The sequence below is a fragment of the Symphodus melops genome (assembly GCF_947650265.1).
Source record: "Symphodus melops genome assembly, chromosome: 1".
In the NCBI taxonomy this organism is placed as follows: domain Eukaryota; kingdom Metazoa; phylum Chordata; class Actinopteri; order Labriformes; family Labridae; genus Symphodus; species Symphodus melops.
Window position 1 is genome coordinate 44,449,208 of NC_136691.1, and position 23,546 is coordinate 44,472,753.

A 23,546-nucleotide genomic window follows, 5' to 3' on the forward strand; every position below is an offset into this window, starting at 1 on the left:
TTTAACCTGTAGCTTTTTTTATTTGGCAGCATCACCATCCATGATGGACTCAACGGTTAAGTTTGCCGTCTCGTTGCTGACCTCGCACTCAGCGTTGATGTCAGAGTTGACCAGGCAGCCGATGGACCTGCAGGTCATGGTAGAGTCGTGCCCAGGAGCAATGCCTCCAGGAGGGAATGCTGCAGAGATGAGAAACACAGTCGATACGCTTCAGTTCTAAGTGTACTGAGGACTGTCAAAAGGGTACATTTTCTAATCTGCTTCTAGGTTTTGCTAAAAAAACATGGTGTGTGTGTGTGTGTGTGTGTGTGTGGGTGGGTGTGTTTGGTAGGGTTGCATGAAAGAAATCACAATTTTGATTCATACACACGTACATAGGATCTCATTTCTAAATGTTGGCGATTCACTTATAATATACTGAATTTCCCTTTGAATTCAGAAAAAAGCTGCATTCATGTCAGTGTTTCCCCCACATAGACAAAACCCAGCCAGCCGCCCAGTCATATCTATATTTATTAATAACATTGCATTGGCATGAGAGAGAGACTGTCAGTACCTTCGCTGTTAATGCAACCATTAAAGAGCAACGCTCCTGTCAAAACACAGGTTTCTCATGCCTTGGTTTCAATAATTTTCTGCAGCAGCTCGCTGCCAATGATGTCCTGCACTTTCAGTTTATAAATGTTGTGACACGCCGCATCATCAATAAGCCTCTTCAAACACAGAGCCAAACACTGCTGTTAGATAGTGCCAACATGCATCTGGTGGAATTTAGCTTTTACTACAGAAAACAAAAAAGGAATCATGTCTCTCAGATCTCAGGGAGAATACTACTACTACTTGATTGGATGGATGGATGGATGGATGGATGTGGAGCTCCTGATGTGGAGCAAATAATATCGTTGGTCATGAGAGTGCACACATTTTTTTAAAGCTCTAATGTAACAAACAATGATCTCTTAGATAATGTTCACTAAGCAGAACAGGAGAGAACAAGCAGGCTTCGCTCCTCTCTTTCTGATACTGAGCAACAAATCTTTTTCTTGGATACTCCTCAAAGTCATTAATATGATATAGTCCTATTGGCTCGTGTGTACAGAGAAGCAGCACACATAAAACAAGGAAATGCCTACGTACAGTAAGGCCAGTAAATAAAAAGGAGAATAGAATTACTTCAGTGAGACAGACCAAACAGCAGTGGAATCATCAGCACTGCAGAGCAAACAGTCTTCTGTGTTCGTGCTGAACTTGCTGATACATAAATATTTTTGTACAGCTGAAAGATCTCCACAAAGCTCTGGATTTATAGCAAATTGAATCAGTCAGCAAAAAAGGGAAGACGCCACACACTAAACAAAACCATCAGATATTTTACAGTAAACATTAGAGCAAGTGCACCCACCCATTTTAACACTCGTCGACAGATTCTGCACTGCGCCTGCACACACAGTAATGACACCAATACGGCTGTGAGGCCAGCAGAAATGCTGCTATGTGTACCCTTTTACAATGCTAGGCAATTAAAGCTAAAGGCGAACTATGACACAAGACCAAGTTGAAGCCATGACACAAGACAACCCTTTAAATATGGACATTCCTGCCAAGAAGATACGCAGTGTGTAGTGTGTCTCATAACCACATCAGTTATTCTAAGATATCATTTTGTCCGTAAAAGTCAGCGGTGATATTTTATGATGAGCACATGACTCCTTGAGCTACAGCCAAAAGTGTTTGTGAGGTCCAACTGGCCTTTAACCATCAAATTCTCCCGACGGAATCTTTTTATTAAGAGTGTTATTAATCAATTCTTGTTAACATTGCAGAGTTTAATTTTAAAACATTTTGTCAGTCGCTTTGGATGCAAGCCTTATGTTCTTGTCAATATGTTAGGTCTCCTGGTCAGTACCATAAAAATGTATTAGTTTACACTTTTTCAGCAAACATGCTGCAAATAAAAACTTTTTCTCGGTTTCTCTAAAAACTGTTTCTCAAAATTAAATTTGATTTTGATGTAATTTGAACCAGTTTTTCTGAACAAAAAATTAACATGCAAATGTGTAATTTTAAATAAAAAAAAAAAATCTTTTATCTAGATCAAATTGTTCACAAATAGATTGCAAAAAATCCTCATCAGATTAATCTATGTTTAATCAATCTCTACATGCTAGCATAATCATACAGGAGTAAATAAATGAACCCTAGAAAAACACTAAAACATTTTTTTATGTATTTATTTGCATACACTATCTTACTAACTTTAATGTCGTATTTTATTGTTATTTCAACATGACATTAACAACATTTAACATTATTTTTATGAGCAGTTTACATTTGTGATTATAATCGACTTTATAGAGAATAACCTCATCAGGATTAAAACAACAACAAAAGCTGATGTCCATATTTTCCCTTAAATCCTCTCATGTCTTGATTGGCCTCATCCCTCTCTCTCTCTCTCTCTCTCTCTCTCTCTCTCCTCCTCAGCAGTGGTGGGCGGAAGAAAAGGAGGAGTAATTTTTCCCCTCATTAACTTCCTGATTGGTTTTGGACTCCACTTTTTGCTCGTCTGCAGTTTGTCACCAATTCCAAACTGGCAGCCCAATCATTAATACTAATGTTTGTGTAGCTAAGTGCACCATGCTTTTTTTTCCCCTCAGTGGTCTACTTGTACAGCAATAACATCATGTGGGTGGGGGGGAAAGCAGCTGTGAATTAGCCTGTTCATTGTTAATTCTCAGCCTGTTCATCAGCAGGAAATCTATGATGTAATTAAAGGCTGAGAGCACTTGGACGTGTTAGTTTCAGTGGAGACGTTAAATCATGGCGTGCTGCTGTACACGTGTTCTCTGCTGCGTCTGACTGTCCTCTGCTCTCCTGTTTAATACAGATTAATGTTGCTGAAACACCGCCGAGCCTTGTTATCAATTAGCCTAAGATCACCTGGAAATGACAAAACACACGCAGGTTTTTACAAGACAACAAAAACAGTCAGCTAATTAATTTAATCACGAGTTACACACTGTATTTATCTTCTATAATGATGTTATCTGTGTTGAACTCTGCAACACTGTAAAGAGTTCTTTGACCTTGAACATGGCCACTTCAGTCCAATAGTCCAACAATATTTAACTTATAATCATTTTATTTTAATTTATGCTGATTTTGTTATCTTGTCTGCTGTGTTCTCCATGTTACTCTCACTTAATCGGTCTTCTTTCTGATTTTTTTTCCTGAAATCTTTATTGTATTTATTTTGTGACATTTCCAGTCCAAGTTCAACCTGTAACTTGAGAAGCCAGTTTCTGTTGAGAAACAATGTCGAAGAGTGGAGTGTTAGATGCTCTTACATGCACATATCCCTTTGAAGACATTTCTGAAAGCTAAATCATGGGTCATAAAAAAGATATCTTATTTACGCTGTGAAGCATACATTTACATATACTGTATGACGTTGTTAGAACTGCACTGTCTACAAGCCTTGGTGTGAACCATGAAAAAATGAGCTCAATGTAAGACCTAGTCTATTTAAGGTTCAGGCTGTGAGCATAACAAGTTTGCTACAAGAGTGACTCTACCTGTGTGCTAATTTGAAAGCGAGTTTATTCTCCTGAATGAACTTTTGCCCTTTTCCCAGTCACTCCACACTCTATATAAGATTTCAAACTATTAAACAGTCTTTGTGCGCACTAACAAAAGGAAGCTTTTTGAACCTCCTACTTGTCCCACTGAAGGAGAGGAGGAAGGGAGCGAATGGAGGTGCAATCATTTCTGCTGCTGCCAAACAGGAGAACAAAAGCCCAGATGTTAGAGGAGATGGTAATTCAGTCTGATCCAGTGAGGATAAGCTTTCTCTGTGGGTTTCTTACTCCTATCCAACATACACAAGGGTCATGGGGGTAGATAACACTTAAATAAACACACATGCATAGGCGCACACACAGCTCTGTATTAAACTGCCGGGGTGTGAGTGAGTACCTGAAGTCTGGAAGTTCACTAAAACAAAGTAAACTGCAAATACAGGAATCACACTTCATCATTAAGAAAGCAGGTTTGCATATTTGATACATTTCTATCAATTCAATTCATGTTGTTATTCATGTTTGGGCTTTTTTAGTGGACTTAAAATCAATTACAACAATATTACACTCAATACAAATAAATTTATAAGCTCATAGAACAATAAAAAATGTATGAAGATAATGGAATTTGCTGTTTCACAAAGACACTGAAATGTCTTGTTGACTTTTGATAGTGTCTCATGGTCTTCCAGAAAACAACATGCTGTCTAAACTTGTCAGTGCTGCCCGGGGACAAGAGAAGTTAGTGGAGGCCGTCATCAAGGGAGCAAAAATTCAATCTTCAGGATTCTGAGTTGCCTGTCACATGACAAGGTTGGTCTGGGATTAAATGGCAGCTATTAAAAAGATACGAGCTGTGTCTAAAACAATCGTCCCTGGGCAGTTTGAGAAGGTCTCGTAGGTGTCCAGCTGAGGACGTCCCCCTCGTAGAGATGGACGCTCCCCTCTCTACAAATGACATGGACGTCTGGCTCTTCATCAGCCAGCAGCAGGAATTAATGATCCAGAAAACTCAGTCAAAGAGCAGACAGGCAGGCAGGCAGGCTTTAAATACTGAGCAGTGAACAGTGAAGGCTCAGGGCACTCAAGTGATGTGCAAACTACAGACCTTCACCCTCAGTTTCAAAACAATGCTCCTATCTGACCTTCTTCAATGACTCCAAGTATTCCACATCTAGAAAATACAATGTGTACAATTCCCAAAAGGTGAGCTATCAAATGATGTCTCCTCCAAGTGAGCAGAAAATGTGTTTGCTGACATGAAGAGTCTTTAGGTGTCTTATCAGATGGAAGCACTGCTGTGCTTTTTTAATACACAGAATCTGCATGCTGTGTAAAGATGAATCTCTGTTACCAGATAGAAAACACTGAACCTCCTCTACACTGACCCTGCACTGTAAACTACCATTACCACAATGTGCAAAGATATGATGACATCATCGAGCCTTTCAGGGTGAAGCCTAAACCTTGTATGGGCAGACCAGGCCGGTGGTGCCACTTTTAACGCTCTTAAGTCAATAAACCTTGTGATTTGCCAGCTCGATTGAAAAAAAACAAAACTGCTCAAATAAGGGCAACAAGTGACGAGCGGAGGAGGACAGTGTGACTCGTGAGCTGTGAGTCTGTACTTCACAAGTGTCCCTGTAGGCTGAGAGCTCTACTACTGTACTGGTAGCTGGCAGGAGCACAAACACCACATCCCAAAAGACAGACTGTACTAAAAGAGCTGCACCTAAACTGTTGTGGACTTTGATTTACAGAATGGAAATCGACATGCAGAGAGAAACTGTTATATCTCAGAGAGACCCAAAAACAGACTACGTCTTATTTACCAGCACTACTTACTGTATATATTCCACATTTCACTGTAAGGGTTTAATCACTTCTGAGAACTGTTTTGGCCTCTGAAATATTTGCAGTGCTGGTCAAGTGACACTGGATTGTAACTACAGACCTTACTGTTAGCCTGTTAGTAAAGCTGAAGCTACGTAATTCAAGCCACATCAAACAGTTGTAAAAGAAGATGGAATAAAAGAGACAAACAATAACCTTTGTAAAGTATTTAGAAAACCACTTCACACTGTAGTGTGTGTGCAGTTTGCATATTGCTCACTCTCACCCGACCGGTGAAGAGCTGTTGAGACAATTGTTTAAAGGGATGCAGTCTCTTATGCAGCCATTACAGGGGTCAGAAACACTTAAATGCTCATTATTGGTTTCTTATGGCGCTGAGGAGTGTGGAGGCCAAACACAGGGTGACAGAAGGCATCAGTGCTTGGGGTCAAAGGCTAATTAAGCACAGAGAAACCTTTGCTCCTGCATTGTTAACCAATCTGTCCCCGATAAAGATGACTGCCGGAGAGGCGTGACACAGCCCTCGTCCCTATGCTGAATCTCTATTTCGGCTACTGTGCCCCATCAACTCACAAAATGGCCTGTCAGTCTATCACCCGGCCTTCTGACGCCATCCGTCGAAAAGTTATGGATATGCAATAATGAGCCGAGGCGGGCCGATCAATATTTGCTGGACTTTTCTATCACTACATTTTAAACATGAGATTCATTGAGAGTCGACAGGGTAAGAAAAATGCCAAAGTAAAGGACACAGGAAGAGTGAAATATATTGCTATGGAGAGGAGGACGCCTCTCGTGGGTGCTAAAGCTGCCATATATGTTTATCCAAGTCGTTCAGCTGTTTCAGGGAGCTGCCAAGGCAACATCATTTATCAATCCACGCTGAGCTGCAAAAAACAACGCAATGAAAGTGAGTGGAAGAGCATGATTAGGTAGGGGGGGCAGGGTAACTAACAGAGTTTGTTTGATATACAGATATAAGGAATGGTGCCTGTGTGCCATAAAAATGTATCTTCTGTCTTTCGTGCACTGCTCCACTCTTTCAGCTCAGGTAACGAAAGTATTGCACGGAAGTGGACACGTTGTCGAATGACTGGAAGCAATTAAAGTACAGTATTTACGTCAACCTTTACTACTTTAATAGTCAGAGAGAGACAGTATAAAATACTTCACTATTTACATTTAACTCCTTACAAACTGAACAATATGGACCGTCAGACTTCACCTCTGGTAATATAACAAGTATTAAACTTACTGTAAAATTCTGGGGTCCAGTGTTTTGGGTTACGATTAAGAGGGATTCAGGCCTTGTTATTGTTGTCTTCCCTTCAAAAGAATTCTAACTCTTTAAAAATACTGTTGTCGGCCAGAACATTTATTTTGTTGCATTAAGGAGAGTTTTAGGTTCCTCCCTTGGATAGCCACCTGGGGTGTTCAAACAATGACACACAAATAAAGAGACAACTCACAAGAGTCTTCCCACTTCAAGTACTGATGCTGTGAAAAAAACTATTTAACTTTGCTCGATTCTTTGTATTATTGGCTGATACGCTACGATGCACTCAAATTGGCTGTATATTGTACTATTATATACAGCCTGATTAATGATTATGATGTTCATATGATGGACAATACCTCCAGAAATGTCAACATAAAGGGCTGTAATTTTTCTATTTTGGAGGTGAGGATTGAATATTTGAATATATTGTTTTTTGGGGTTTTTTATTTTTATTTTTGTATTTTTCTGTTTTCTTCTTAATCCAATATGAAAAATGAATTTCTTTGTGAAAAATCAGTGAAACTATCTGTAGGGGTGTGCAATTTTTTAAAAGTTGATTTAAGACTGATCTGAACATTCAAACTTGTTTCCCCATTTACTTTTTAAATGAACAAATACTGCACTCACAAGTCTTTATTAAAAAATAAAATAAAATAAAAACGTGTATTTTTCATCAGCAATAACCTATAGCTCAATAGATGAAATAGTGAAATATTTTGCATTAGCAGTATGCATGCTGTTAACAAACATTCCTTTTATAATAACTGGACCTCGCTGACATCATTGTCTCCCTCTGTTTCAGAAAGCCACCCAAACAACAGTCTCTTACGTTCTGTTTTGACAAGTTTCTCACATGATCCTGTTAGTACAACAGGTGAGCCTCCAGTGGAGAGGTTTGTTGATGAAGCTAAACTGAGGGAGAGCAGACTAACATTGGCAGAAACAATTAAAACAACAGCATTAGATTTGTCCCTGCTGGCTGCAGTGGGGCTGATGTCCTACCTGTGTGACAGTCCGCATCTGCATCCCCTTTCAGACTCAGTTAATTCAATCAACTAGACGATCAACCATTGTAAAGCCTTAGAGTCAAACCCCAGGGCACGTGAAGTCCTTCTTGCTGGTGTTTTTTATTCTGCACAGTAACAATGTTAAAGAAACCTAGATATTAGTATTAGTGGTGCCTGCAGCAGCCTGTGTTGTATCTCAACAGTAAGAAGTCATTGTTTAATGATATAAACTAGCAGAATAAAAATATCCTTCTTTTCTTTAACTCTCTTAAAATAATCTGAAGATGCTGCATGTAAAAAAGGGATAGACTCAAAATAGAGTGAGGTGCTCACATCCTTCACTTAAAGCTGGACAGTGTGAGAGTGTGCGAGTGTGGAAGTGAGGGAGGGAAAAAGCGAGTGAGTGGAAGAGGACATAAACTACACCGCCCAGGCCATTTAATGTCCCCTCAGCCCCAGGCCTGTGTTAATGGTGGTGTTGTACAACACATTACAACGGTGCTTGTGCTCTGAGCAGACAATTACACCGGTATTTAGCCCATCCACAGCGCCGCAGGCTATCAGGGCACTTAGCAGCACAGCAGGGTGGGGAACACAATCTGACAGGCCACACAGGACTTCTACACTGTAACCAAGAGGCAAGAGAGACACTCAATCAGCCTCACACACAACGAGGCCCTGAGGGGTCTCCTGAGCCTCTGAAGGGTCCATCTCTCTCTCTCTCTACTGTTGGCTCTTATTCTCACATGGACTTGTGCCACTAACGCAACATAAACAAGTTCTTTTATCTGAACATTTGTAAGGATACCATCTTGGGTTCATAGCAGCAAGAAAGTTGTAAATAGCAACAACGTTTTGTGTGTTTGTGCACGTTTACTCATATTTAGATTTTTAAAAAAAAGGGAAATTAAGTTCTTAAACTCAGCACATATGATTGATTTGATCATCGTCTCATTTCAGCTTCTTTTTATTGCAGAAAGGGGAAAAAAGTCAAACTAATTACAGGCTTGTACTATTTGTTCCATACCAGGAGGAACTTCAAATGTTAATGAATAGAAACTAAATCAAATCCCTTTCATTAAATAGTCACACTGTATACTGTAAGGGGGGGGGAGTTACACGTGATCTCTTTCAGTTGTTATCTACAAAAACTTCTGATGACCAATTCAACTGCATACTTTAACATCACATATTTCTACTATCTATCCTGGTGAACAATTTGACCACAGGTTCGGGTAAAAAAAATCTGCCTTACTGTGGTTGGAAAGTAGATTTTTATGAACAACAAAATAAATCTAATGGATGTTTGAACAGCACTCGCACATTAAGCCAGTCCTGACTAAAAATGGAAATCATTCAAATGAAATATATGACACGTTGGTTCTGTTGGTTCCTCTATTTGGCAGAGGTTAAACTACAAACAGTATTACTTGTGACTCTGGCATTGAATACCACGATCCAAAGCAACAGCCCTTTTATGCCTCAGCCTTTTCCCAGTAAAACACAGCAGCTTGTGTCCAGAAATGAGCGATGTTCTCAGCATACCAGTGACCAAGGAAATGAACTCTTGCTGCTACATGACATGAAACAGCACTTCTTCTGAGAAGGTCACCTCTTGGATTGAAGTACCGATTTGTTTCAGGCCAAATAAATCCAAAAGAGTGAGAGGCCTCTCTGACAACTCCAGAATGAGTGTGGTCACAACAGAGTGTGTGTGTGTGTGTGTGTGTGTGTGTGTGTATGAGGTAATCTGATCTGAAAGCAGGTAAAGCCCATTTTACACACGAAACAAAGAAACTTACAGAAGGCAAGCTCTCTGTTGTTTTTGTACTTTTTTTCCCTCTGAGAAGGTGGGGAAAAAGAAACCGCAGACTTTATACGCAGTAACTCACTTTGCTGTACAGTACAGTATAGATTGAAGCAAGAAAATCAATAGATATCATCTAGAAAGATAGTAATGGATTTCTAACTTAATGGGCTCACACAGGTCTATCGATTAGCAGGATTAACATCTGCAATACCTCAACAATCTAATTTGCATTTAAATGACTGTACGCTCTGCGCTGACACCAATATAACAAAACAGACTCATGTAAAGCCAGCACAGCGGCGCTCGATTTTGGGCTCTGACTTTTGTATGAATCTTGTTTAAAAATAAAAGTATTACGTATGTGAAAGGAAAAGTTGCTGTGTGGGCAACTTGCAAACTTTGAGCCGGTCTGAAATGTGAAAAAGTCTAGACAAGGACAAAAAATAAAGAAGAGAGAACATAAAGTCAGACAGACTTGGATTGAAGCTGTCTCCTGTAAGACTGAAACAGTCATAACTCTTTTTGGGCAGCTCATCTGAGCCTCGTGGGGTAGATCTCAGTTTGGAAACAGTGTGAGTGTGTGTATGTGTGAGGGAGAAGGCGGAGGGGAGGTGGCAGTGTGAGGTGAGATGTTGGGAGGGCAGCGAGGTGGGGTGGGAGTTTGATGGACTGCGCTGTCACCTCCCGCTCTGCGATTTACAGCGGCGGTGCTGCTGACGAGCGCGGGGCAGTAAACAGGCCAACCGGGGGCGTATTTCACAGAGAGCTGGCTTTTATGAAGAACACCAGGACGGCTCTACCCACAGCTCCGCCCGGCCCGCCGTGACGGATGGAGAAAGACGCATGACAAGCTTCATCATTGTTTGTAAATCTTAACTGTTCCCGCTCACTAACTCCAGAAGGCAATTTTGCGGAGACAGCGGGGCCTGTGGAGGGGGGGGGCAGAGAGGGGTGGGGGGAGGTAGAGGAGGTGAGTAGAGGAGGGGAGAAGGACAGCGTGGCGCTCCTGAAGGTTATTTGGATCTCTGTATTTGGCCAACTGATTAGTCCTATCCTGGGAGGGAGATAAATCTGACTGAGCGCTGGTTGGCAGCCAGTCAGGAGGGGAGGGCAGGTAGACTCAAAGATCAAAGCTATTTCCTCTTTACGGAAGATACGGAGGTGTACGACAATTTGGATCAAAGAGAAAAAATGTTAACTATTCAATTCAAAAGTTTGGAATCTGATCACAAATTCGCTCATCAAATGTGTCTGATGATGATTATTTTAAACTACCTGGTTGATCATACTACAACCTTTCATTCAAATCTGCCAGATATTCTGAAATCATATGTTGTTACCTATTAAAAAGTAAGAAGTACAAGTGACAAAATGCATAGGTAACACCTACCAACAGGTTTAAATAAGTATTATATTAAAATTATTGCTAAACCTTTTTAAAAAAGACTTAACTGGTTATCATTTTCTTGTAATTGTAATGGTAATGTTTGCATTGAATTTTGTAGCTCCTTGAAAGTAAAATGTAAAGATGTAAATGTAAGAGGTCATCATAAGAGGTGATGGGAAGTTTTTGTCAATCTATTCATATTGTCTTTATGTATTAATGAAAGCTGTGGGCAGATGCTCACAATTTGGGAGCTAGAATTGAAGATTATTTGGTATGTTTTGGATAAAAATGAGCTGACATTAATGTGCTGCCTGAGGAGGAAACAAAAAGCTGCATGTCATTCTGGACGAAATCCAGAAATTGAAACAGAAATGATGCCGCTACAATGGATAAGAAGTTCACCATTTGATGATCACAAGAACAACATGCTCATAACCCTGCAGAGTGATTTAGACTCTGCTGATAAGATGTGAATTAGCCTTGGAGCCACTTCAAGGACACATACGCAGGCACAGTCTAGGAGACAAGAGAAAGGACAGACATCCACATGTTTCACACACCATCTTAGACACTGAGGCTCTTACAGAAAGCCTCCTCTGCACTATCTTCAGCCTCGTGTAACACACTCCCCTGCACCGGATTTGGTAGTGGTCAATGACAAGAGGGCGGCAAATCTTTAAGCTGACTCTTTGATAACACAACGCTGAGTCAACCTCGAACAAACTATTCATCTCAGCTCTGTGTAAATGACTGTAGAACAGTATTATCCTGTAACTTTTGATCCCAGATTACCCCTGATGCTGCAATATGTATTCCATGAATACAAAATGAGATCTGGTAAACACAGTTTGAATTCAAAACATTGTTAAAATGTATGCCGGTGTCAAATTAGTAGTTCTGAGATATAGAAACAAAGTGGCGCGAGTCCTCTCAGAGACTTCAGAAGTCTAGAATCTGTGTTTCTCTTTTCCTCTTGTGAAAAATAAAAGTTGCAGATGCTGTGAGGAATAGTTATAAAAACAAAATTATTCCCAAAAACTGAACAGCTTTTGCATTGAGTTTGTTTTTCTACACAGAAGAATAAAAAGTATATTAAAATGAAAAACAAATAAGAGGCATAACCACTCCCTGATGGAGAAAATGACAAAATAAAATCCACAACCGGGGTCGAGGTGTTTCAATGAGATCCCCCCCTCCCCAAAGTTGGAATAAAAGTATAAAAACTTGGGATCCTTTAGGGTTGTTTTGTTTCTTCTTGTTGGGTGTCTTAAGTTGACAAAATGATGGACCACCTGCTGAGATAGTTGTTCTCTTGTAATGGAGCGTGGGAGCCTTACAGGAAATGTACAGGTGAAAGTCATAAACAAACGCAGGCACAAGGAGGAGAAGGGGGTCTTTGGGGCTGTGATGCTGGTGGAGTCTGCCGTGTATTTCACTCAAAGCAGGGTGTTGATGTCAAAGAAATGACACTGGGATTAAGCATGCTCAGAAAACGCACACAACACCTACCAGGAGATGAACTAGTGTGGGAAATGACGTTTCCCACACTAGTTCGTCAGAAGAAGTTAAGAGTGAATCAGTAGCTCCTTTTCTTTGAGCAAACAGAGAAAAAGCTGAGTAATAAGTGTAAGGAGTGATCTCCGGCCTGGATAGACAGATTGTAAAAAGACAGTAAAACTGTGAGAAAAAAACAAACAAAAAAAAACAGTATAAAGAACATCAAAGAATGTTGATGTTTTACCAACTGATACTTCAACAAGATTCAACATTAGAAAATGTTCTCTTTCTCTGATTTGCACACATTTCATACAAATGTCTAAAAGCACTTAAAAGCCCATACATGAGCATACAAAACACACGGCATAGTTACAGATGACGACAAGAAATGTACCTGGAATCTCTGAGTCAAAAAAAAAAAAAAAAAAAAGTTGGTGAGAAAGGACCCAAGCTGCATTTGAAGCATTCACATTCAAAATGTGTCAAAACATGGAGAGTAAAGTACTTCAGTTAAAAGCATATTCTTCTTCCTTAGGACCCGTCAGTGTCCTCTTATCTCCTGCTCATCGACAATTTACATAATTTGCTTTGAAAGCGGTTAATTCATAAGCACAATTTAGATATTATGGATATTGATGGGCAGAAAAGCCAAGCAACCACCATGAGCAGCAGCCAGCTGAGATTCTCTTCTGAGATTGTTGGGTGCCAATAATGTCATGCTGCATGATCAGAGATTAGATCATCTTTAACCAGGACCAACACAAACAGAGAAGCTCTTTCAGATGTTTGATAGCTCTCTTTGTGGCATAACAATTCTTGACTTTTTCTGTGATTATTAAAACAACTAAAGTAGCTTGAATACCCTAAAACAGCTCGGGGTGCAGTTACTTACTCTGATATATACTACACATTGTACCGATAATCCCACTTTCCATATGTCTCTATTTAATCCCAGCACTTTCACTAATGTTCAGACTGATTACATCACCTTTGGATTATTAAATTAACCATTTAGTAGGATTTAGTAGTAGTTCTATCAGGTTAGGTAAACTATAAATGTTTGCATAATTTTCTATGAATACTGAAATATTTCAAACATATTTCAGCATCATTTTCACTCCTCACCAGTGCACTTTTGTCTCACTTGGGCTTGTTCATAAACCATCAACTTTGCTTTGTTTTAAACTTGGTTCATTGAGAATACAGGGTGAAATGTGACAACTGTGCTGTCTTCAATTATTGTTTGTTTCTCAAGGAACAAAAGATAATTCCTGATAATGGAATGATACTGGCTGTATCTGTGTATTGAGCTTTTGGACTCATGGATCCTTTTTTTCCCTGCTTGTTTTCCTGACCTGAGTAAGCTCACAGGAACAGTGTACCGTGTAGATATTATGTGTTAATGAACAAGTGGAAACACTGTTCATGGAAAATCTTGACGAAGAATGAGGAGAAGTCTGTCTGTCCGACTTGACTGGATTCCTCCTTGTGACAAAAAGTGGAAAAGGAATAAGTGACCTTTTATCTTTCCCCTCTTATATTTTTAAACTGAGGAAACTGCATGCTGTGAATTTCGCAAAAACACAATAGAAATAGTCATGCAGGTCGATAGTTTAAAGCTTTTCTCATTCTGGGAAACCTCCCAAAAACAGACTGCGTCTTACATACCGGTGCGACCTATATTCTGGATTTTACGGCATGTTCACGTATAGGCTTGTTATATCATGAGTTAACAGTGCAGTTCTTCAAGTAGACTGGTGTGCTACGAAAAATCTACAAAATTAGACAGTGGACACAAAAGGAAGTCTGTCTGTGCAGCTATTGGGCGACCTGAAGGATTGGTACTTTGAGCATATGTGTAAATCACAGGTTGTATCAGGTTCTTACAAAAAAAATAAAAATTCTAAGATAAACTTTTTGGTGAACTTTCTGTCATCCTTTAAACAGAAAAGATAACGGGAAGGAGAGAACACCAGTCACACTTTGATGCTTTCCTTTTATGACTCCATCACATTCATTGTCACTGTTGAAAACATTAATATGGCTCAGCCTGAAACATGTCAACACAGTTCTGTGTTTGAGAGAAAGCCAAGAAGAAAGCACATTAAAAGTTAGAAAAACTTCTCTTTCGACTAATTTCATCTAATAAAGTTTACACCTGTCTTGAGTGTACTCCTCCCTTAAACGTACTTAACCACACCGTTGATCAAATCTGGGTAAAACTTTATGGAGCCTGAGAAGTGTGAGGGTTTGTGTATGTGTGTGTGCGCCTCGGTTTTTTGTGTGTGACTCACAAGCTGCCATGGTCTCAGGGCAGTTGTTGTTGCTGCTGCTGTTATTGTTGTCCTCCAGACTGAAGAGGGGCGGCACACAGCTGGTGGAGCCCAGGCCCTGGGTCAGATAGGTGGCTGCTGGGTAGTAGGAGTGCATGCGGTACTGAGAGGAAACATTGTGGGATGAAAGGCGACCGTCACCATGAGGCATCTGCTTTGTTCAAGAAAACACACAAAAAAAGCTCATTTAACAAACATGTGGGAAAACAAGTCTTCATTGATTGAATCTACAGAGAATGACCAAACCATCAACTTCCTGGAAAACTGGTCCAGAAAGTGGACTTTACACTCACTAATAGACTGTGATCACGTGAGATTTTCACTATTCAATGTTTGTGTCATTTACAGCTGGAACTAGAATACGGCAGCATGGAGGATTGTCTTTCTGTCTGTCTTTTCTTCAACATTTGATAACCAAACCCCAGGCTTGCCTCTAGATGACTTCATATTATCTATGTGATATAATTCCTCCATAAAGTAGAAATTTCCATTCAATCAAATGCAATATAAAACACTGCTGTTGCTCTCCGGACCTATTCTTATTTGATTGCACAAACATCCAAATCAATCATCAAATATTTACTGGAAACACTTTAAAACCCCTATCTGGCCGTCTGTACTTAAAAACAGGCTGCAACATGCTGCGCTGGTTTCGTCCAGTCCTCTGAAAACTTTAAAACGAGCTGTCTACTCAGCAGCAAGGCCGCCTCACGGAGGGTTTTCAATTTCATTTTTATGGAATTTGATTTCTGTCAGCCTGTAATATGTCACCCGTATTGTCCACACCATCAATTCTCCGACAGCTTTATAAACTGTTATTTAAGCTACACTCAGCTCTTGTATTAGGCTGTGAAAAATACAATAGAGATTGGACTGGAGTACTGTAGGGGAATAGACTTACGGTTTGTGGGACACAAACAGCTCCAAACAGAACTGTCTTTGTGAGAGCTTCTAACAAAAAGGCAAGTTGTGCCGTGCTCAAAGAAAAGGTTCACATTCAGTCATTGTAGATTAAGACTGTGTGAACTTCTTACTCTGTCAATGAGATCATTCTCAATACTTCTCAGAGTACACTACTGGGATGAAGACAATTCTAGCCTTATTGATCGTGTGTTTTGTGTACTTGAGTTCTAAGAGGGGTTCATGTAGCATCGTAGAATAAAGAACAAAGATGAACTAATAACATTAAGAACATATATCTGAATGCTCTGCCTTTAAGAGGATTTTTTTAAATCGTTTTCACTCAGTAACCAAGTTTACAATGATGGCAATCATTATCAGCCACAAACTCAATTTAGTAGCATGATAGACATGATTTCAGAAAGAATGACTGGTGTCAGATCTCATGTACTGTACCTTCTCTGAACTAAATTTGCTCTCTCTCTCCTCTGGGGGGCTTCCTTACCTCCCTGAGAGAACCTGTCTTCTTATCTGGCACCATCACCTGTCTGGAAGCTCTACACCACCACTGTATTATCATCATCCACCTGCATGACAGCCAAGCACCACTGAGTGCACAGGAGAGCAGAGGATGAGGTAGATAAGTTTATGCTGATAAAGACCACAGTGTTGACTTGTGGCTTTTGATTAAGAAGGGGGGAGAGGATCAAGATCAGTATATTGTAAGAACGTGTCACATCCGTCCAAAATTATTTTTTACTGAGCTGGCTTAGTTGAAAATAACATCTGAATTTTGTAATAATCAAACTAAGGTTGACTGTGGAAAATAAACCATCTCACTAATTGCTCTGCAATTATTGTTAAACGATTAAAAAAAAAACCCATTACACCATCTTTCGTGATGGTGTAATGTTGTCTAACATCCTTATGGTGTAACTAACCAGAACTGATCAAAACAGTGTGTCCAAAGAGAGGAAGAGAGCACAAAGAGTCTGTGTGTGTGTGGGCAGAGCATGACCATTTATGCTGCTAAATATTCTGCAAATCACAGCTACTGGCTGGTGATTACAACTCAATTGTGGCTCAACTCTTCCAGTATTTTACACAAAAAAACAACCGTGCAAAAGAATAAAATATATAATGTATAGTAATATTAACTTTTTAAAGCGATATAATATACACTAATATAGAGAAAGGAGAGTATTTATATAGCACCTTTAAAACAACTGCTTAAAAGGTGCTTTCGGGGCGCCGATAGCTCAGCGGCAGCGGCAGCGACAGCGCGCGTACCATGTTGCGAGGATTCGGTCCTCGCGCGGGCGGCCCGGGTTCGCGTCCGGCCTGTGGCCACTTTCCCGCATGTCTCTCCCCACTCTCTCCCCATTTCCGACTCTATCCACTTTCCTCCCCTATCAATAAAGGCAAAAAGGCCAAAAATAAATCTTTAAAAAAAAAAGGTGCTTTCAAAACAAATACAAATACAACAGCATTTAGAGAGGAACAGAGGTAAACGGATGGACCAAACTAAAAATAAAAGGCTCAAATAAAAGAAGGAAAAATAAGACTGAAGGGGGGGGGGGGGGCGCGACAGCACATCACAGGTAGAATGAGGATAAAAGAGATAAATAAGAAAAGGGAAAATGAGTAAGAGAGAAGACGGCAGGAGACTTAAACGTTAAAAGGAGTAGGAATTATGAAAATACTAAGAGCAGTGAAATAAATGCAGGAGGGGAAGAATTGAAAGGCTAAAAACATAAGAGGAGGTAGATAAAAAAAAAAACTAAATGAATGAGGAAAAGGAGAGATTAATAGAAATCTTAAAAAGGATCACATAAAAGCAAGTCTATAAAAACAAGTTTTAATAAGTGACTTAAAAGTTGCCACTGACTCTGCCCGCCTCATCTCCTCAGACAGGTCGGAGTGAATGAGAAAAGGACTTACAGCCTAAAACTGTGGCTGCAGTGATGAGTGCTTCACATCACATGTGGAGACAAAATCCAAATTGTGTAACCCAAGGATAATAACTTCAGCTTGGCATGCTGAAATGGAAGTGTTGCCCATCAAATTGTGGAGGTTTAGGACAGGTAAAGGAGACAGGAGACACAAGAGAAAAGCAAGTGGATTTTTGATAGTTATTTGGATTTCTTACAGTAAAAATGTCGAACAATAAACTACGATCACCAGCTTCTTTTATTTGTACGGACATATTCTGACACTTCTGTGATTGGGACAGTAAATTTGGAGGGGATTTGGCCATTTGTGGGACTGATATTCATCTCCAAATAATCAGCTCTTCATGCAAATACAAAACAAGTGGTCCCTGAATTTAAAAAGCCGTAGCACGTAGCCCTCTCAACCTGACACCTTCACTGAAAATATCATAAATCACAAAGGAGGATTGCTAAATTATGCTAAAGAGTGCTAACTGATTAGCATTTATGTGCTCACTTTCTCCTTTGAGCGCTGAGGCATAGCGGTGTGTTCCTTTGCCGACAGACAATACCATTAACCTTTGCAATTCAGGCTTCTTCTGTGCGCTGGCAGGTTAGTGGAGGCAGTGACCCCAAAACTAGATGTTGCTATTGGAAGAACGTGGAAGAGGGGGAGGTAGGTGAAGATGAACAAATGCTCTTCATAGACAAACAAACCCCCTCATCTGAGATCTCAGAAGAGTTATAGATTTAATTTGCTGCACACACAGGCTCATCTGATTAGACACAATAGAGATACTTTCAAGCATAAATCAGAGTGGCAATACAGATTGGTGAACGTCTCTGAGTGTGTTTTATACACTGTACATCCCTACTAGAAGCAATGAAGAAAAATCTACTTCTATGTCCACCCTGATGGTCGTATTTGGTACAGTTGCATTCTGTGAGTACAGTTATTCACCGAGTCAAAACAAATGCATGTAATCGCTGCTGGAACGAGTTTTATTTATCAGTCTTTTATTGGAGAGAAAAAAAAATCCTGTTCATGGATGATAACTTTTTTATCCAGCAAATTACTGTATATAACTTGGCAGCAGCTTCTCAATTGTGACATCTTATTTATTTTACTTTAAAATTTCCCCCCCCCAAAAAAACAGAGCTTGTGTTCAAGGCCTCTCTTTGTGGTAATGTTGCCTCCATTGAAACAGCTGACAGCAGCGACAGATGAGAAACATGGGGAGAGGTTGGCAGTGTAGCCTGCAGCTGAGGTAACAAGACAGAATCACACCAACTATGTTACAATGATAATATTTGCTTGACTACCAATATGGCAAGAAGCTGTAAGTGTTTCAGTAATGAGAGTGAAAAGTATGCAGCGTCAACAAGTGTTAAGATCAACTTTAAGAAGTTAAATATGACGAGATACAAAAGAAATGCAGGAAGGGGAAGGTTGTTTGGAGCCTTTTGAGAAGAGATCATGAGAGAAGAGAATCTTGTTTTGATACCAGATAGGACAGAGGAATAAGTAGCCTACTCTGTTCTTGTCCTCAAGAAGCATAAAAGTAGTACCTCTAACAAGTTTCTCACTGTACTGAAAATGACTTTCTGGATTGATTCGTCACTGTTGTGTTGATGTGCTTTCCTTTGTGACATAGTTTCGTAGTGGTGCACTCTGGATGCAGGGAATAAAGCCTGACTCACGGTTAACTCTGGCATGTTGCGGATTATCATCCTCCTGTAATTCACTTTGGTCCAGAAAAAAAGGCACGCATGGGAGACTGAAAAAATAACAAGTCTGCACATGACGGGCAGTGCATGCTGATGTTTGTTACAACAATGAACGCCTACTGTACACTCAGAGTGGGAGACATTAAGTAGAAGAAAAGATAAAAGTGATGTCTTTATATCAAAATGCCACTGAAACGCAATACTAAGATGAGTCAGACAAATGCCTGACAGTAAAAACAGCAATTTGCATGTGAGGTTACATCTGATGTACACCAACTAAAAATATCAGTACAATTGTGAAATTGTCAGATATCCAACCTAGCCACAGAGGAACTGAATCCCTGCGTCTGGAACTATGCTTAGAAAAAGACAGCTATTTTTGGGCATCTCTCTGGCAAATTCGCTGGAGAAAAACACGCAGTATCTGGTTTAAATCACATAGTTACACCAAAACCTGACAACAGTCAATAAGCTCCTGCATATGATCAGTCATGATCAAATGTTAGTCTTTCATGATTAACTGACCACAGCGATGCAAAAAAATTACAAAAAAGTAGAAACACTGTATTTGCTTTCATTAAGTCTTTTGGTTGTTTTCCTTTTAAACACGTACTGTTAGCTCTTTTCAAAAGAAGACAAATGTATTGCCCAAGAATGTCGTCATGCTACTAAAGCCAAGACATTTTACTGAAATAAATATTACATGAGTAATAACAGGACTATATAAATAAGATTGTGAATTGGGGATTTGCTTCATACACTGGCACACACATACTGTACCTTTACTCTGCTGTGATTGCCTTACTGTCTCAAATAGTGGCCCCTCCATTAAGGTAAGCCGAGTAGGCAACCCAGGAATACCAAAAACAATCAATATAAATGATTAGATGGTCCCTCAATAAGGGCTTGAAAAGGACTGTGACTGATCAAATCAGGGTTGTTATTGTTTATCACCTGGTACTGTTGGTAGTTGTAGAGGTTGCTGTAGTAGGTGGGGTAGCGTGAAGGCTGGTAGAAGTTGTAATAAGAGGTTTCCAGCAGCAGGTCTGAAGATCCCTCAGTATGAGCTCGGGAAGCAGCTGACGGGCTCGGGGTTGAAGCCGAGCGACTCACTGCGGGAAATAAAACATAGGAGATCAAATAAAACAACGTTTGGTACAGAAGACACAGTTTGATGTTTTTGGTTCGATTTGTGGATGAACACCGAGGCTGATATACAACCTCAGTGCTGCATTGATGCACTCCAGACTTTAATGTTTAAATGTAATACAGATCAGAACCTGCAGGAGTTCTTTTGATTGATCATTTAAAAGGAAAGGAAGATCACTTTAACTTTACAGATTTGTCAAGACGTTCCTTATCAGCAAACTCAAGTTGCTATCAACAGCACCATCTACAGGTGACAAGTGTTGTTGGTGTCAAATTAGCAGACCCAAGTTAACACAGACTCAGAATGCACATTTAATATGGGATGAAAATGACCATCAAATCAGACTCACTATCTGTTGTTCTTTTCTTATCAACAAGGCCACATTCTTCTCAGGCAGACCCTGACCTTTCCGATTTTTACAATGAAGACAATGTGCACCAGTGAAGCCAAAGATAATGACATGTCTTGTCCCTGTTCTGATCCTTGTCATCAGTGACTCACAGAGTGCTCGACTCCTTTTTCCACCTCAGATTTTCTTCACTCTTGCCAAAGACCCAAACTTCACTCTCACAAAAGTGCAAAAGAGAATACAAGCAAAGACATGAGCAGCCTTGACCACAGTCAACTTTTAATATGTACTATCAGGGAACACCATATCTTTGTCTGCCTCCACACCCTGCCCTTTTAAGTTGGTGGCACCGTATGGGCTTTAATTTTCCCACAAAACAAAATCTTTTTAAACTGGCATGTTCAGTCTGATTGTTCCCATCCTGTAATTTGTCTTTTTAATGTTAATTTTATCCATGTAATTGTTACTTTGCTGTTTTTATCTTTGCCTTGTAAGGGGAGCTTGAATGTTTTGAAAGGTGCCTTTAAATAAAATGCATTATTATTATTATTACAAAATCCTTTTGCTTACAACATAAATCGAAGCAGTAGGCTGTAGTATGTCCTACAATGGTTTTGTCAGTGTCTGCTTTTTTCCCTCTATTTAAATATTCAATTTAATATTTTCACACAAGGTAAAATCAAATGGTCACATTTGAGATACTTGAATCTTTTTTTTATCTATATAATTTTGCTCAAAGCATTCCTTAATTAGAACAGACTTTGCTTCAATATATGTGTGTATAAAGGTTGATCCATCCATTGTTTTATCCATATATGCTTCCTTTAATGCGGCATTCTAGACTTCTTTGATGATTTCAGATATGTCAACTCTACCATAATATGATACTCTGCAATATTTTAAATTCGGTTCCTTTTTCAATGTTTTCCATAAGGGAGCCACCATTTTAGAAAAGAAAACTAGAATAGTGCTTCTTTTAATTTTTAATCTTAAATAAACTGTAAAATATCTGTAAAAACTTAAGACTACTTCATCAGCTGTTAGTTAAATGTGGTAATGTGACACAGGGGAGTTAAGGGGGAGGAAAGCTAAGTGAGACACAGCTGGTAATACTGAACCTGTGACAGCCAGAGTGGAGGTGCTGCTGGGAGTTGGGGATGCCTCCACAGAGAACAAGCAGTCCTGTCCTGCTTCATTCTTCACCACCACCTCAGAGCCGGACAGAGTTACTGGACTACAAATCCCAAGCTCCTCCTCTTGAGCCTGCTGCCGTCTCAGGGCAACCTGAACGGAACAAAATGGAAATATGTAAATAAGTGTACAAACTTTGCAAAGAATGTTACAAAAAACAAAAATAATAATGATTTAATCACTATACTCCTGCTGATCAATCAAACTGGTGTCTAGTCTGCTGTGTATTTTTTACCCATCTATCATTACATGCACTTTAAAGCAAGGTCATCAAAACTGTACCATGACTGAACATTTTTCTGACATATTTTAGACCAAACTATTTATCAGTTCAATGAAATCTGTTAATGCCTATAATCCATTAAGTCCTTGTTTCCCCTAAAATTCTCTCTATTCAATTTAAATAAGCTACAGGCGTGACAGATCTGCAATCTGTATTTCTATAGAAAAGTATGATAAACAAATGATTAGTTAAATAGGCTAAGTACAAACATATCAACAAACACCCGATAAACTACATTGACAATAACTATGACTGCTCTGATACAGTTAATAAAGTTGTACAACTAAGTAGTGTAAGCCTAAACAACTCACTAAAATAATTATCCGTGTATCTTTGTCAAATGGCTGTATATGAACCTTTTAAATGTTACTCATGCTGCAACTCACAAACAAGCAGTTCAACACATCTGTGAATTTATAAACTTTCAGCTGTTAGCAACAATTGTAGCACAAATATTCAAAAACATTTGTTAACAGTGTAATGTCTTATACTGTTAAATTGTTACTGAGTGTTTCTTTGATGTGTTTAAGATAAAAATAAATTTATCAACAAAATATTGGAGTTAAAAACAAGGGAAATTATGTAAGCTAGCTGAATTACAATAAGCTAGTTTAGCTTTAACTTGCCTTGGTAATAGATAATTAAATATATTATGAATATGAATATATTAAACATGTCAAGCTTGTCAAAAAGTAAAACAGACATAAACAAAAAATGTCAAATATGGTTTACTGTTCGTATTTCACCTTTGTATTTTCACTAAGAAAACTGCTGAAAACCATTTCAGTTGAACTTCAGTTAGCCTCACGCGCTCATTTGAATGGTTTACCTGGGCCGCCATGACTCTCTGTCTCTCCGCTATCAGTTTACACTGAGGACACTGGCAGTCTCTCCAGTTGCAAAAGCGTTTGTGTCCCTTCAGAGGGGACACGTATCCGTGGTTCCTACAGCGGGAGCACTTGGGCATCCTGGGGGGTTTCTGGCCTTTGGATGGGGAGACAGGTTCAGTGGACTCCAGCATCTGTTTGCTCTGCTTGTCCTTGCTCATGGCTCCTAGCAAATCTTAAAAAGAAGATAAATCTTGCCCTAACTGTTCGACCCTTCCAAATTGTCTGTCTTTGGCTACTATGTTGGAGATTTTCCCAGCAGGGCAAGCTCAGTTGGTTAAAGTCTGTGTTGGTGCCAACTGTAGGCTATAAGGTCACGGTCCCTCCCGCCCTGATGAGGATGTTGTGTGGGAGGGAACAAGCTGGAAGAACTGGGGGAGAC

The 23,546-nt window shown here is 39.6% G+C and overlaps 1 protein-coding gene across 2 annotated transcripts; it reads right to left on the minus strand.

The window, feature by feature from the left end:
• On the minus strand, nucleotides 1-23,546 carry dmrt1 (doublesex and mab-3 related transcription factor 1). 2 transcript variants are annotated; one of them, XM_079358216.1, is made up of 5 exons: nucleotides 23,107-23,546; nucleotides 21,922-22,087; nucleotides 20,259-20,416; nucleotides 14,707-14,899; nucleotides 1-179 (listed from the first exon to the last, which is right to left on the minus strand). In XM_079358216.1, the coding sequence occupies exons 1-5, from the start codon at nucleotides 23,323-23,325 to the stop codon at nucleotides 19-21; spliced, it is 897 nt and encodes a 298-aa protein (XP_079214342.1). In that variant the 5' UTR covers nucleotides 23,326-23,546; the 3' UTR covers nucleotides 1-18. The 2 variants fall into 2 exon arrangements, with proteins under 2 accessions (XP_079214342.1, XP_079214343.1); XM_079358217.1 differs by having other exon boundaries at nucleotides 14,707-14,896; nucleotides 23,107-23,545.

Bases quoted from the DNA above. Each gene is read 5' to 3' on its own strand.
- dmrt1 (XM_079358216.1), bottom strand. From the start codon at position 23,325: ATGAGCAAGGACAAGCAGAGCAAACAGATGCTGGAGTCCACTGAACCT. The intron at 22,088-23,106 runs GTAAACCATTCA...TGTTCCGTTCAG, and splicing joins AGAGAGTCATGGCGGCCCAG to GTTGCCCTGAGACGGCAGCA. The intron at 180-14,706 runs GTGAGTCACACA...TCATCTCTGCAG, and splicing joins CCCTGAGACCATGGCAGCTT to CATTCCCTCCTGGAGGCATT.